Source organism: Cetorhinus maximus, chromosome 2 (genome assembly GCF_964194155.1).
Source record: "Cetorhinus maximus chromosome 2, sCetMax3.hap1.1, whole genome shotgun sequence".
Taxonomy (NCBI): Eukaryota; Metazoa; Chordata; class Chondrichthyes; order Lamniformes; family Cetorhinidae; genus Cetorhinus; species Cetorhinus maximus.
In genome coordinates this window covers 153,176,574-153,192,569 of record NC_135880.1, presented here as the reverse complement: position 1 = coordinate 153,192,569, position 15,996 = coordinate 153,176,574, and the positions used below count along the sequence as shown (strand labels likewise).

Sequence of the window (15,996 nt, the reverse complement as noted above, 5' to 3'; positions counted from 1 at the left end):
CATGGAAGTCTAGTTTCAATACCCAGCATGTGCAGAGTCAGAAGACCTAGCAGGGTTGAACCAAAAATTTAAAGTTCCTGAAAAGCATAAGTCCAGAAAAAAGTTAAATAATGCAGTGGTCAGAAATTGCCTTTTAAATCACAGTCTAAGAAGCAAGAGAGTGTTTAACCATCACCCCTTGACATTCAATGGCATTACTATTGCTGAAATCCTCACTATCAACATCCTGGGGGCTATCATTGACCAGAAACTGAACTGGACCAACCATACAAGTACTGTGGCTACAAGAGCAGGTCTGTGGAGAGTAACTTACCTTCTGACTCCCCATATCCTGTCCACCATCTACAAGGCACAAACCAGGAGTGTGATAGAATACTCTCCACTAGACTGAAGCTCCAACAACATTCAAGAAGCTTGACACCATCCAGGACAAAGCAGCCCACTTGATTGGCACCCCAATCCACCACCTTAATCATTCACTCTCTCCACCACCAACACACAATGGCAGCAGTGTGTACTGCAGCAACTTACCAAGGTTCTTTTGACAGCACTTTCCAAACCCGTGATCTCTAGTACCTAGAGGGACAAGGGCGGCAGATACATGGGAACACCACCACCTGCAAGTTCCCCTCCAAGCCACATGGCAAAATAGTTACAAGTCAGGATGCTGTTCCTTCACTGGCATTGGGTCAAAATCCTGGAACTCCCTCTCTAACAGCACTGTGGGTGAACCTGCACCACATGGACTGCAACAGTTCAAGAAGGCAGCTGAGCACCACCTTCTTGAGGGCAATTAGGCTTGGGCAATAAATGCTGGCCTAGCCAGCAAAGCCCACATCCCATGAAAGAATAAAAAAACCCGTTTCCCGATTTGGCACCTGAACAGGTGGCGCTGAGCTCGCTCCAAACATAGCTATTATTTAAAAATTAATCACGACTGAATAGGCAGCTTTACAAACCCAGCAAAAACCAGGATTCAAAGCTTCCAAGACCTGAGAATATTGCGCTAAAGTGGGGAAGACTGTAACCAGCCAATCCAGGCAATCATTGTTGAAAACTTTAAATGCTGAGATTGCCAATGCCAATACTGTAGTAGTCCGCCAAAGCCGGCAAGGGTGAGAAAACCCTTTGTGCAGATGTGTACAGTAACACTATCTTACATTCTTGAAACCTCTTAAGGCTGAACCTGCAATTTAAACATTTTAATCAAGGATCTTCTTCCAGATGAATTTGGACTTATCCTAGGTCCAGATCAGTCACAAAATTGAGGCTTTGGAGAAAGATATATGAATGCGTCAGGTCTGGATAAAAAGACAGAAGCTGAACACTACTTATTTGGTAAGCCTGGTGGCCGACGATATAATAGCTGGACAAGGAATCAATGAATCATCTGCAAAATCTGTTGATGTTTTAAAATCATAGAGGCAGGAACCCTCACAACATGTAAGAAGTATTTAGATGAACACTTGAAATGCCATAACATACAAGGCTACGGGCCAAGTGCTGAAAAATGGGATAGATAGGTGCTTGATGGCCGGCACGAACACACTGGGCCAAAGGGCCTGTTTCTGTCCTGGATAGCTCTGACTCTGAGAAACACAGGCACTCCCGGCCAAGGGAAGCAATACCCTAACTGACCAGTAGAGCTACCATGTGGAGCAAAGCACCCTCACAGGCCTGATTAATGTCCAGCAATTTCAGCTCAATGCTTTCAATGTAACCAAATAGGACACTTTGGGAAGCTATGCAAAGCTAAATTATCAAAATGCACAGAAGATTCCAAGAGGATTGATGAGGTCAAGACAACACACCAAGAGGACACACAACCATGCTTCTTGGGTGAAGTTCAAAGATTCTGGATGTTCATTCTGGATGGACGTCTCAGTTAATGACTATCTCACAAAGTTGGACACAGGAGCCAGTGTTACAGAAGCCAGTGTTACGGTCCTATCAGACAAAGAAAAATGGCTGGTGACCCAACGGTTGATGCCACCCACAACACACATGTAGAGAACAGGAGGCATCAAACTCCTGGTGAAAGGTACTCTACAGGTGACACTCAGGTACAAAGACAAAAGAATCCGGGAGACCCTGTTCGTGGTCCACAACCAGGATTGTTCACTACTCTGCCGAAAACCCTGCATCGATCTTAACCTTTTACAAAAAATTGACACGGTCAGCCATCAAGGTTCCAAGCATAAAAAGGAGTTCCCAAAGCCCGTAACAGGATTGGGGCAACTGGAAAATGCATACAAGATTACACTGAGGGAGGAGGATGCTAAAACCATGCGTCTGTTTATGCTACTCATGAAGCAGGTGCAGCAGCAGCTGGATAAGATGACAAACATAGGGGTCATCTTCCTGGTCACACGTGTTCTGGGATGGTTCCAGTGCCAAAACCAAATGGGTCCATCCATATTTGCGTCAACTTGACACAACTCATTAAAACTGTAGACAGAGAAGTACACCCGATGTCCTCAGTGGAGGACAAAACTCGACACCAACAGTGGCTTTTGACAACTTCTCCTAGATGGAGTCCAGATTGCTGACCACGTTCCTTACCTTCTTTGGCAGATTCTGCTTCAACCGCCTGCCATTTGGAATTACCTCAGCACCGGAACTATTTCAATGTACAATGTCGGTCATTTTCAAGGCCTACAGGGTATCATATGTATGTACATTGTTTTGGTTCATGACACAACAGTGGAAGAACACGACAGAGCCACAGTGAACTTTCTAACAAAACAGGATGTCAATCTGATTGAGGAGCTTGAAGCATGCTCTCAATTCACAAGGAGACACCTGCCAGTGACCCCAATTAAACTCCAATCAATTTGCCAGGAACAAATGCAAGATGAGGACTGTTCCCATATCTGTCATTACAAGGGTGGCCGCAACAGGGACCAAGCAGTGTTACCATGAAAACTTGGTTTGAACAACAAAAACACTTTACAGTTGTTGATGATCTCCTGGTCTACAATGAGCGGTTGGTCATCCCAGTTTCCCTTCGGCCGGAGATCCTCCAAAATATACAACAGGGCCACCAGGTCACCAGCCCAATTCACCCTCTGGTGATCAGACATTTCCAGGGCGTTTGAGGACACGATAGTGAACTGTCAGTTGTGTGTTACACAAGCAGGACCAAAGGGAGCCCTTTATTCCCACACAGTTCCCAACCAGGCCATGGGAGAGGCTGGGCATCGATTTACTTGTCTTCAGCAGAAATTTGTTCCTTATTGTGGTGCATTAGTTTTCCAGATGAGTTGAGGTAAAGCAACCACACACAACAATCACAGATACAGTGAAGCACTGAAAGAGAATTATGTGAGCCACAGTATCCAGACGAGATTGTATCCGATAAGGCCCACAATTTTCAAGCGAGTACTTTGCCCAATTTGCCATCTCATCCAGCTTCCACCACCATACCAGCTCCCAAAGATACCCACAGTCAAACACGGAGGCTGAAAGAGGGGTCCACACTTTAAAAGCCCTCTTAAAAAAGAACAAAAACTTCCAAACAGCATTGTTACCCTACAAGTCCACCTGGTTACAATGCAGCCTATAGCCCTCCCTGAACTCCTGATGGGCAGAAAACTCCACACACAACTCCCAATCCTGCTCAAGAAATTAATACCAGGGTTGGTAATGAAGGATTACCAGGACATCCAAGATAGAGAGCAGTCCTACAGGCAGAAACAGGCTTCTGTCTACAACAAACGATACCATAGGAGACAATTGCCACAACTACAAAAGGATGACAACGTCTGGATTAAAGGCCTCAAGAGAGGACTCTATTATCCGGAAAAATGGTGACCAACCCGGTCATACCTAGCTGGCACCCCAAAGGGTATAGTCAGGAGAAACCCTCGAAGGGTCCCTCCACTGTACAGTGGAGAGAAATTGAGGAAGACACACAGATGCCAGAACAATCTCTGATTCAACAAAGTTTCCCTGCAGCGAGAGTGCCCACCGCTCCATCGACAGTCATGAGAACAAGGTATGGAAGGCCTCAAGACCACCTGAACCTATGAACTCTGAGACGAGGGGGAGATGGGGTCATAGTAATGATGTAAATACATGGGGTAAACTGGGATAACTTGTAAATACATTGAATAAAGACTTGGGGAGAGGCGTATTATAAGGGTCTGGCACATAAAGGGCCAGATAGTCATATCCCTTTGTGGCATACTTTCCGATGAGATAGCCTCGAATTGTGAGTGATCACCCAATGCCTGGGACCTTAAAAGTAGCTGTGGCATTGAACTTCGCCTCAGCTTTATTCCAAGCAGCATTTAGAGACCTTAGTGGGATCACCCAGCCTGCAGCCTATCGCTGCATTAAGGTGTTCATGTTTAGGCGTGCCATCATTTTATCTCCTTTACATGTGACAACGCAAGACAAGCGGATAGAACCAGAGGCTTTGCAGCCATGGTTAGACTCCCATGGGTACAAGGGTAATTGATTGCACCCATGTAGCCATAAAAACACCAGCTGGACAGCCAGAGGCATTCATAAACAGAAAAGGATACCACTCCATAGTATTCAGTTTGTGTGCAATCACAATCAAAGAGTAATACAGGTGCGTGCACGTTACCCAGGTCCTAGCCACATTGCATACATCCCTAGACATTCCCAGGTACCAGGGATGTTTGCCAGCCTGGAAACTTTGAATGAATCCAGTAAGGAATGCATGGACAGATATCTGGACAGATCAGGTGGCGTTCTCCAATATGCACCTGCGAGTGTCACTTATGGTCGCCATGTGCTGTGCATTGCAGCGAGAGGAAGCCCTTTAGATGAAGATTTGGTCCCCTGGTGATGAGTCCAATGAAGAGGAAGGTGAGGTTGCACCACCGTGAAAGGGTCCGGAGCCTGTGAGACGAGATGGTGAAAATTCTGCAGCAGAGTGTCGCCAGCTCAATAACAACTTCCCAGCCCTTGGCACCTTCTCCCCTTAGCTCCCCGTCATGAACAATGAGAGTCACCAGATCATATGGAGCAGAGGGACCCACATGACCGCAAACTCCCAAAACAGCTGGTTAACAGTCTTAATCAAATCCATAACATCGCACAGAGATAATGGACAAATGCATAAAAGGCATTTGCGTCCATCATGTGCAAAAAAAACTTATGTCCGCAATAAATCAATGTTCACTTTTCACAAATGAGAAAGGTACCCATGTGCGACTCCTGTGGGGTTTTCTTGATTATTTTCTGGGTGCAGCGGCATGGTTCTCCCCCTAGCTGGCAGCTGCGGTGGAGATAAGCTGCTGACCCTTATGCCCCTTGTCTGGAACGACATTAGCAACTCTCCTCTGGTCTCCTGAGGCCCTGAAGGCGTGGTGGAAGTATCCTCACCTGTCGTCATGGCACTCAGTGCCAATGGCTGAGGTTCAGAGGAGAGACTGTCCCCATCAGAAGTGCCCTGAGAGATGTCCCTCTGATGGTGATAGCAGCTGCTTATCCACAGTTTTAAGGTCCTTTTTGCTCTCTCTGCTTTCCTGAGAAGGACCAGGACCTGGTTGTGACTCAAGGTTCTTTGACCCCTCTTGCTGTGGCTCTGGGCCCTGGAGTTCAGAAACAGATGGAATTCAGGGCAGAACGCATACCCAGTATCCCATCAGTGAACGGCTCGGTTTGGGCCTCCATGCCAGTCGCCAGTCTGTCAATGGAGGAAGTAATGCATTCTATTAAGCAGCTGATCGCAGCACTCATGGCCTGGATGGACTTCTCCAATATCTGTGCCGGAATGCTGCAACACCTCTGCCACATCTCTCCGAACCTCCCGCTGTACGTCCAGCATCTGTCAGCTGACAGATAACTCCAGAGGCTTCTCGTCAGAATCTCACACTGCAGAAGAGGCCCTTCGGCCCATCGAGTCTGCACCGACACGTGAGAAACACCTGACCTACCTACTGAATCCCATTTATCAGCACTTGGCCCATAGCCTTGAATGTTATGATGCGCCAAGTGCTCATCCAGGTACTTTTTAAAGGATGTGAGGCAACCCGACTCCTCCACCATCCTCTGAGTTAGTGCACTCCACCAGACCGTCACCACCCTCTGGGTTAAAAAAGTTTTTCCTCACATCCCCCCTAAACCTCCTGCCCCTCACCTTGAACTTGTGTCCCCTCGTGACTGACCCTTCAACTAAGGGGAACAGCTGTTCCCTATCCACCCTGTCTCTGCCCCTCAATCTCGTACACCTCGATCAGGTCACACCTCAGTCTTCTCTGCTCCAATGAAAACAACCCAAGTCTATCCAACCTCTCTTCATAACTTAAATGTTTCATCCCAGCCAACATTCTGGTGAATCTCCTCTGCATCCCCTCCAATGCAATCACATCCTTCCTATAATGTGGCAACCAGAACTGCACACAGTACTCCAGCTGTGGCCTCACCAAGGTTCTGTACAACTCCAACATGACCTCCCTACTTTTGTAATCTATGCCTTGATTGATAAAGGCAAGTGTCCCATATGCCTTTTTCACCACCCCACTAACATGCCCCTCTTGCCTTCAGAGATTTATGGACACACATGCCAAGGTCCCTTTGTTCCTCAGAACTCCCTAGTGTCATGCCTGGAGCTCAGCATCTAGGTCGCCTCCAGCACTCCTCAGACTGCCAGAGGCCTGCTCCAACTCAGTCTATGGCAGCTGCTCCTATGACTGTGATGTGTCCTCACCAGTACAACTGTCTATTACATCCGAAGTACTCATACCTACTGAGTTGTGTGTATCTACACTAGTGCTAGGTGTAAAGCAGGAATGTGACACTGCATGCTCCAAGGATTCCTCTTTTTCCTCAGAGGATGCAGTCAGGCCCTCAGGGCTATTGCCTGCAGCTGCTGATGTTGCAGCTGTAATGGAAACAAAAAGAAGGGGAATTAGATGCATCATCATCCTTTGATGTGAGTTTTCAGAGACAAGCTGCCCCGTTGCAAATGCTGGAAACTATTGGGAGATGTTTGAACCTTTCAACATAGAAGCACACTCTCTTCCCTGAATTCTGCAAACCTCCAAAATCACAAACCATTAATGCTACCTGCCAACTCCTGCAGTTTACAACACCCGACCGCCCCAGCCCTTTCAGCAATGTTTGCAGAAATTATAACTGTATAATGTCACCACCACGGGGCCTTCCTCCTCCAACATCGCCTCAGCCTAATAACAATTGCTCCAGTCACAATTGCAAACTTCAGGCAGCCAACCCCAAGACTTTCTTCTCAATGGCTGTCAGGACAGTAAAGTTTAGTACAGCACCTCCGGTCTGTCCCTCTCTCTGGAATTGTGTCCTCTTCTTCTGCAAGAATGAAATTATATTGATGTATGGCCAGTATGTACTTTGTTGCCAGCACATGTTTCTCTGTGTTCTTTGTCACCTAGCAGGTAGGTGTTGTTGCAGCTCCCCTGTGGCACCACCCCCAAACCCCCCCCTCCCCCCATAACCCTCATTGCCGTGCATCATACCTCACGCACTTGGGAAACACACAAGGCAGTCCCACAATTGAACCCCATAACACCTTTCCATGTGTGGTCATCTCCAAAATGACAAGGAAGCTTAGTGCTATCAAATGTATATTCTGCCCCATATGGAAAACTGAGGACGCAACTCATGCCCTAAACAATCACATAAGCAGTAAGTGTTGTCAGCTCGAGCAGCTCAAGCTCCAGGTTTGGGTAGGAAGAATAGAAAAGCAGAATATTTATTTAAAAAGGGTGAAACCTATAAATGTTGATATTCAGAGAGACTTGAGAGTTCTTGTACAAGGAACATGGAGTTAATATACAGGTACAACAAGAATTAGAAAGGTAAATGGGTTTCCCTTAGGAGCCAATATTAGGATTATTGCCTTTTTTTATTTGTATATTAATTTCCTGGACTTGGGTATACAGAATATAATTTCTAAGTTTGCGGATAACATGCTACTCAGCAATATAGTGAAACAGTGAGGATCATAACAGACTTCAGGGCAACAAAGATAATGAAAAGAGTAGACACATCACAGATGGCATTTAGCACACATTCATATGTACACACGCTCTCTTACATACACACACACTCTCCCCTTGCCCTGTCTCTCGCTGCTCTGTCTCACACACACACAAAACACTCTCTCCCTCTCTCACACTGACACTCTCTCCCTTTCACACACACACTCTCCCCTTGCCCTGTCTCTCACTGCTCTGTCTCACACACACACAAAACACTCTCTCCCTCTCTCACACTGACACTCTCTCCCTTTCACACACACACTCTCCCCTTGCCCTGTCTCTCACTGCTCTGTCTCACACACACACAAAACACTCTCTCCCTCTCTCACACTGACACTCTCTCCCTTTCACACACACACTCTCCCCTTGCCCTGTCTCTCACTGCTCTGTCTCACACACACACAAAACACTCTCTCCCTCTCTCACACTGACACTCTCTCCCTTTCACACACACACTCTCCCCTTGCCCTGTCTCTCACTGCTCTGTCTTACACACACACAAAACACTCTCTCCCTCTCTCACACTGACACTCTCTCCCTTTCACATACACACTCTCCCTCTCTCACAATCTGTCTGTCCCTTTCACTCTCTCACTCACTCTGTCTCTTTCACTCTCTCTCTCTCTCTCTCTCTTTCACTCTCTCTCTCTCTTTCACTCTCTCTCTCTCTCTCTTTCTCTCTCTCTCTTTCACTCACTCTCTCTCTTTCACTCTCTCTCTCTCTCTCTCTCTCTTTCACTCTCTCACTCACTCTGTCTCTTTCACTCTGTCTCTTTCACTCTCTCTCTCTCTTTCACTCTCTCTCTCTCTTTCACTCTCTCTCTCTCTCTTTCACTCTCTCTCTCACTCACTCTCTCTCTCTCTCTCTCTCTTTCTTTCTCTCTCTCTCTCTTTCTTTCTCTCTCTCTCTCTCTCTTTCACTCTCTTTTTCACTCTCTCTCTCTTTCACTCTCACTCTCTCACTCTCTCTCTCTCACTCTCTCTCTTTCACTCTCTCTCTTTCACGCTCTCTCTCTTTCACTCTCTCTCTCTTTCACTCTCTCTCTCTTTCACTCTCTCTCTCTCTCTCTCTCTCTCTTTCACTCTCTCTCTATCTCTTTCACTCTCTCTCTCTCTCTCTCTTTCACTCTCTCTCTCTCTTTCACTCTCTCTCTCTCTTTCACTCTCTCTCTCTTTCACTCTCTCTCTCTCTCTCTCTTTCACTCTCTCTCTCTTTCACTCTCTCTCTCTTTCACTCTCTCTCTCTCTCTCTCTTTCACTCTCTCTCTCTCTCTCTTTCACTCTCTCTCTCTATCTCTTTCACTCTCTCTCTCTCTCTTTCACTCTCTCTCTCTCTCTCTCTCTCTCTTTCACTCTCTCTCTCTCTTTCTCTCTCTCTTTCACTCTCTCTCTCTCTCTCTTTCACTCTCTCTCTTTCACTCTCTCTCTCTCTCTCTCTCTCTCTTTCACTCTCTCTCTCTCTCTTTCACTCTCTCTCTCTCTCTCTTTCACTCTCTCTCTCTCTCTCTTTCACTCTCTCTCTCTCTCTTTCACTCTCTCTCTCTCTCTCTCTTTCACTCTCTCTCTCTCTCTCTCTCTTTCACTCTCTCTCTCTCTCTCTTTCACTCTCTCTCTCTCTCTTTCACTCTCTCTCTCTTTCACTCTCTCTCTCTCTCTCTTTGTTTCACACACCCAGTGGCAGCATCTCTTCCACCCCAGCAGGGTAGTCTCTCTTCAGCGCCCCTGCCGTCCCAGCAGCGTTTCTTCCTACCCACCACCCCAGCCTGGCGGTCTCTATTCCCTGTCCTCCTGATCCAGTCGTGTCTTCTGTCCTGCACTGGGAGGTGCCCATGGGGGCTCCTCTACAAGCTTCTGCATCTGAGCAGGACGGCTTCTGTCACCAGGCATATTCACATGGATGGTTCCTGAGTTGGAGGAGATGAGGGATGTCACCAGTGCCCCTGAGGGGTGGCCTCCTCATCAGCTTCTGCAATTGCTCAGCCCTTTCATGGTGCCCATGATAGCTGGATCAGGGAACAAGAAGAGGGAAAAACCTCCTTGACCTTGTCCTTATCAATCTCCCTGTCCCCCACCCAGTGTCTCTTTCCAACAAACAAGAAGTCAGTCTCTCTATCTCTGTCTCTCCCCCTCCTCCCTGAAAACCTTTCTTTCTCCCCAGCACACTCACCACCGCTGGTGTCCTCTCCCAAACATGGGAGAGGAATGGCCTGTGATTCGAGGATCAGCTCCTTGCAGAATCTTCCACTCTACTTACCCATTTTACCAACATTGTTGAACAGTGGCTCCAAATTTCAGGATAGAGAGGCATGACAGGCCACATCTGGCCAGTGGGCTGTAGGTTGGACAAGCCTGCTTTACATATTCATTACCTGGACTTGGGCATACAGGGCATAATTCTAATGTTTGAGATGACATGATGCTCGGCAGTGTAGTGAAACAGTGAGGATCATAACAGACAGATGACAAAGAAATGTCAATCGATGTATTTTAATAGGAAGAATGAGGTGAGGCAATATAAGTAAAGCAACACAAATTTAAAGGAAATGCAGGAGGAGAGAAGCCTGCAGGAGTAGTGAGATGTCTGTAGCTTTTGACGCATTGATCACACCATCTTCCTCCAACACCTTTCCTCTATCATTCAGTTAGGTCCTACCCTGCCTGGTTCCACTCCTACCCCTCAGGAACCCAGCGCCCAAACATTGAAGGGAAACTGTGACACAGTCCGAGGCTTCATGGCCATTGGCAGGCTGGCATGGCCACAAGGATTACATTGATTTAACAATGTTTCAACTGACCGGCTCCCAAGCCTCTGGCAAATAACCATGAAACTCAACTTCCATCAGAGAAATAAATTATCCAGCAAACACACACATGGGATCTGGATGATCCCGTTGCCATCAAATGACATGAAGCATGTGGTTTCCACCTCCACCATCACTCCACGTTATAGACCAGGCGCCCACACCGACTCCAGCCTCCCATCTTCCCTCTTCAGCCCCAAACACAAACCACTATGTGAAGGGACTAAGACCTCACGCTGTATATTTTTAATAAAATATATATCGATGGCCTCATGGCTATTTCTAAAAAATTTTAAATGTTCAAAGACCTCTTAAAATGGCTGAATCTATGTCTGTCTGTGACCCCGAACAAAAGGAACTACTTGGCAGTATCACAGAAACTCGAGGAGAGCTATACGAAGGCATTTCATAACCCAGGCTGGCCAACAGAAGTCTGCTCGCCTGATGAGACAAAGGGCCTCATCATCTTCCTTTCAATTCTTAATGGTTGAGATATTTTAGGGACTGAGACGAGGGACACGCACCTTTTGTCAGAGACTGTCTGAAGAAGTGGGAGTCATGTGACATGGGCCTTTGGATGTGGAACCAGTAATATTGCCTTGTGGCACTGTAAACTCAGTCTGCGGTTTACTATCCTACAAGCAGCTTCACACAAAAGGGGCTCTGGCCATGGTGAATACCTGTCCCCACCTACACTGTTTCTGCTGGAACTTCTGTACCATCGCCTACAAGACTGATTCATCACTGCATGCCTATCTCATCATGTGAAGTCAACGCCACTGGAAAAGTGAATTATACAGTATCGGTTTTCAACCTGCCGACTTCCATGAAGAAATATCTCACTGGACTTTGATTCTGGACTCTGGAACCCACTAGAAACAATATTTCTTTCCTCTGTGGTCTCTGCACTGTAAATCTTTCTTCTCTATCCCTCTTTTACTGTATGAATGCAAATGAGGCAACGTTGCGACCCTCCTCCCACATCTTGAGTGTGTGCAAATAAACTAACCTTTTGAGTTCATCCTATTCCGCCTTCCCGCCATCGTGAAACCGATCGTGCCATATTTTCCGTGCATGCCACCTATCACGCCCGCTGCCAGCGAGCACGGAAAATTCTGCCCTTAGTTTTAGAAAGGAAACGTCCAGAATGAGGAGGCTGTTGACATCTCTCGAAAGACAAATAGTGAATGGGATCAGGAGAAAATAAAGTTTCTTCAAATGTTTTGTTTGAACGTAAAAGCATCTCAATGAAATTCTTGGAACAACGAAAAAGGATTTTGATCAGGAAAGAAATGAGTTGTTGGCACACAAAGAAACCATTTTGGACCAATTGTCTCAAAACGAGAATTTATCTTATTTGAGTTTAGGAAATAAATGTAATTATGCCCACAACTGAACTCGTGAATTGTGGTTGATCATTCTTTGTAATTCTGCTTATTTACAGGAGCAGCCAAGGTTTCATGCACATGAAACTGACTAGAACCAAAGATAAATACATCTTGGGAGAGAACAGCCTTCCATTTGACAGCATTCCTGAGGTTATACACCACTATACGACCAGGAGGCTACCCATTAAAGGAGCAGAACATTTGTCACTTCTCTACCCTGTAACAGTGCGAACATTATAATTTTTTTCCCCACTAGTTCAGTTTCCTTCCTATGGATGGGAGATTGATCAATTTCTTCAATATGCATGGATTGGGCTGATCATCACCAAGTGACCCTGTTGTGTATTTCAGTTATATTTGTAGACTGATGACTGCAAACTAAGATTGTGTGTTTCCTGTGTGGACACTATAACATTTACCATGTGGTACTGTTGCATGAATATTATTTTGTTCAAATAAGCACCTAATGCAATTCAGAATTGTTACTGACATTTCATAAATCTACTAAGATATTTAAATTCTTCCTTATCTGAAGTTAGTAAAATTTGATACAGTATAATATGGTGCATATAATTCTACACAGTTAGATCTCTGACCTTGGTGATTATTTATGAGTATCTGTAAATACTGTGGCTTAATATATAAATATATTTTTTATCACTTTTGGTACAGTGTAATGATACCTTTTGAGTACTCCACCGTGCTTTTTAGCTTTAGGCACACAAAAAAAATGTAACTTTATGTTAGGTATTGGTATTTTCATTAATATTTATAGATTACAAAAAAACCCAAAATATACTCATGACAAAGGAGGAACATTCATTTCTTTAGCACCTTATGCCCTCTGGACATGCCAAAGTGCTTCACACTTCAATTAATTCCTTTCAGAGTGCAGTCACCCTTATATTGTTAGCAAACAAAGCAGTCAATTTGTGCACAATAGAGTCACACCAAGCAGTAAATGAGGTAAATAGGATCTTTTGTTGACAATGTTTGAAGAAGAATGTTGGTCAAAGATCTTTGAATAATGCCGTGTGATCACCTTAAATGACAGGACATCAGTTCAATGTCTCATCTCAATGACAGCACCTCTACCAACACAGCACCTTTTCAGAATTTAATTGTCAACCTAGATTATGTGTTTAGATTGCTGGAACTGGACTTGAATTCAATACCTACTGTCTCAGAGGCGAAAGTGAAATTCTAAGAGGTTTTGAATCAACAAATTTGATTCAGTTTTCAATTCAGTCAAGTTTCAGATATGTTCAGATTTTCAAGTTTGGTTATGTTTCAGCTGTCTCAAAGGGAAAAATTAATAATTACAAAGGATTATATAGCATATATAGTATAGAAACATGCCATTCGGCCCAACTAGTCCATGCTGGCACTCACGCCTCCTCACATCTTGTCTATCAAAGTAACCCTCTATCCCCTTCTCCCTTATATGTTGTCCAGCTTCTCCTTAAATGCACCTATACTATTCGCTTCAATCACTCCCTGTGGTAGTGAGTCCCACCACCTCAACACTTTATGTAAAGAAGTTTCTTCTGAATTTTCCATTGGATTTCTTGGTGACTGTCTCATATTGATGGCTTCTAGTTGTGCTCTTTGCCATAAGTGGAAACATTATCTCTGTATCCACTCTATCAAAATCTTTCAGTAAGGTACTGTTACAAAAAGAATAAAGATGAAACTGCATTGCTATTCATATGACCCATTATATAAGCATTCTACTTTGCTTTTCCAGGTTTGTTTATAATTACCTCCTATCAATTTCCATGCTAACTACAAAACTAGATTACTTTGAATGCATGCACCCTTGTGATTGTCCTAATTTAACTAAAAGCTGCTTACTCTATAATATTGTAAAGAATTTCTACAGGTTCTAAAGTCCCAAAGCTCATTATCTGAAGTGAACATCCCACAATGGAATTAAGATAGGTTTTCAAGGGAGAAAAATGGTGCTTGTTCATGAATTGCTTGTTCCTGCTGTCTCCCTCTATTGCATTGATGGGGATATTATAGTGGCTAATAAGAGTCCTTTCAGCATATTTAAAATCGCATTTTGTATGGTTTGGACATCTGACTCGGTTTTCTATGAAAGCTTGTAACACATAAAACTTGTACAATGTATTAAAAATCATATGACTTAATGCAGTTTGTCAGCTTTTCCCATTAGAAACTCCTATCATCACTTTTATATTGGAAACTGCAAGTTTAAATTAGGCACGTTGTTGGGTTCAAGTCTTGTAGCATTGTTGTTGGTGGAAAGATGTAATTGTAGCATGGAAGGTAAAAAGACTTGCATTGATTTCTCACCTTTCATGAGCTAAAGAGATGCCATAAAAGGCTTACATCCAACAAAGTACATTTGAAGTGTAGTGGTTTTAATACAGGAAACACGGCAGCTAATCTGTGCACAGCAAAGTCCTACAAATAAAATTTCACTGTTAGAAAATATTTTTTGTGTTTCCCAATGTGACTTCCTTTTGCTTTGAGACTTTGTGAAATCTCTGATTTTCATTGGAATCTAAACTAGACAATTTAATTACAAGAAAATTCTCAATTTATTTGGTGACTTTTTTTTTTACAAAATGCTCAGTTGAATTTCCCATCTAAGACCATCAATAGTAACTGATGTCAAGTGTTCATAATAAAAGAAATTTTGTTTTATCTGATGAAATGTGTGGGCAGATTATGCTATGATGAAGTGAGCTGCCAGTTATTAAAAGTTATTACATTTTCATGATGGGGGATAATATAAACCAGTGTCCACTAACTTTGGACCTCATCACTGTTCTAGTAACGAAAGAAAATTACATCTTTTGGTTATCTCCACTTATCACTGACCCTCTATCCAGCTCTACTTGTCCCACCCTCCCCTTAAACCAGCTTATATTTCACCTCTCTTCTATTTTTACTTAGTTCTGTTGAAGGGTCATTCGGACTCGAAACGTTAACTGTGTTCCTCTCCGCAGATGCTGTCAGACCTGCTGAGTTTTTCCAGGTATTTTTGTTTTTGTGAAGGAAAATTATTGTTCTTTTATTGGTCATTTTTTTCATTGGATAATGTTTCATAGTGAGCAACCTATCTCTTACACCTTTGTTTAGTTACAGAAGCATTGGTTGGTTGTGTTGGTTGAAAAAAATGAAGTATTTTTTACCTGTGGCGATGAATTGGTCAAAGTAGATGGATAGTTACAGGAATCATTAATGTAACCACATACATTGGGCTGGATTCAGTGTTCCAGTCGTGGGACCCACCCACCAGTTGGAGAACTAACGTTGCCTTGGTGGTGGGGGCCCAACCAAATTAAGTGCCCATCCCCGAAAGCTGCCAGCCAATCAGAAGCCAGTAGCTCTCCAGTAATGACAGCGTATTGTGAGCAGTGACTGCTGCTGGTACAACAGTGAGGCTGTAACCAGAGATCATCACGGGAGTGGGGCGGTCTGGGAGTCCCGGGGAGGGGGTGGCTGGCGAGGGTGGTGTGAGTGGGGTCAAATGCAAGGGCAGGTGGGTGGTTCTTAGCGGGCACACCCTTCCTACGATCCAGGTACTACTAAGTGCCTTTGAAAGAGGGAACCCCTGGGAGGGTAGCCTGTAGGAGGCACGGCCAGCTCATGCAAGTTACCCAGAAGGAAGAAAACACTTTGGGCCAGCACTCTTATTTCCCAGTTGTTACTAGTGTTCTATTTTAAGGTATACAAGACCAGTTCAGACAAGTACTCTTATTTCCCAGTTTTTACTGTTTTTTCCTTCTGTGTAGGGAGAATCCTTGAGCCATCACTAAATCCTGGTGGATTCAGGGATAA

At 44.5% G+C, this 15,996-nt stretch overlaps 1 protein-coding gene across 1 annotated transcript in view; it reads left to right on the top strand.

The window, feature by feature from the left end:
* Positions 1-14,643, top strand: part of LOC144698748 (SH2 domain-containing adapter protein B-like) — a 196,178-nt gene extending 181,535 nt beyond the window's left edge. Inside the window, exon 6 of the mRNA XM_078570513.1 lies at positions 12,240-14,643. Within this exon, the coding sequence (XP_078426639.1) occupies positions 12,240-12,423 (184 nt within the window). The 3' untranslated portion in view covers positions 12,424-14,643. The remainder of the gene's footprint in view (positions 1-12,239) is intronic.
* The last annotated feature ends 1,353 nt before the right edge of the window (positions 14,644-15,996 follow it).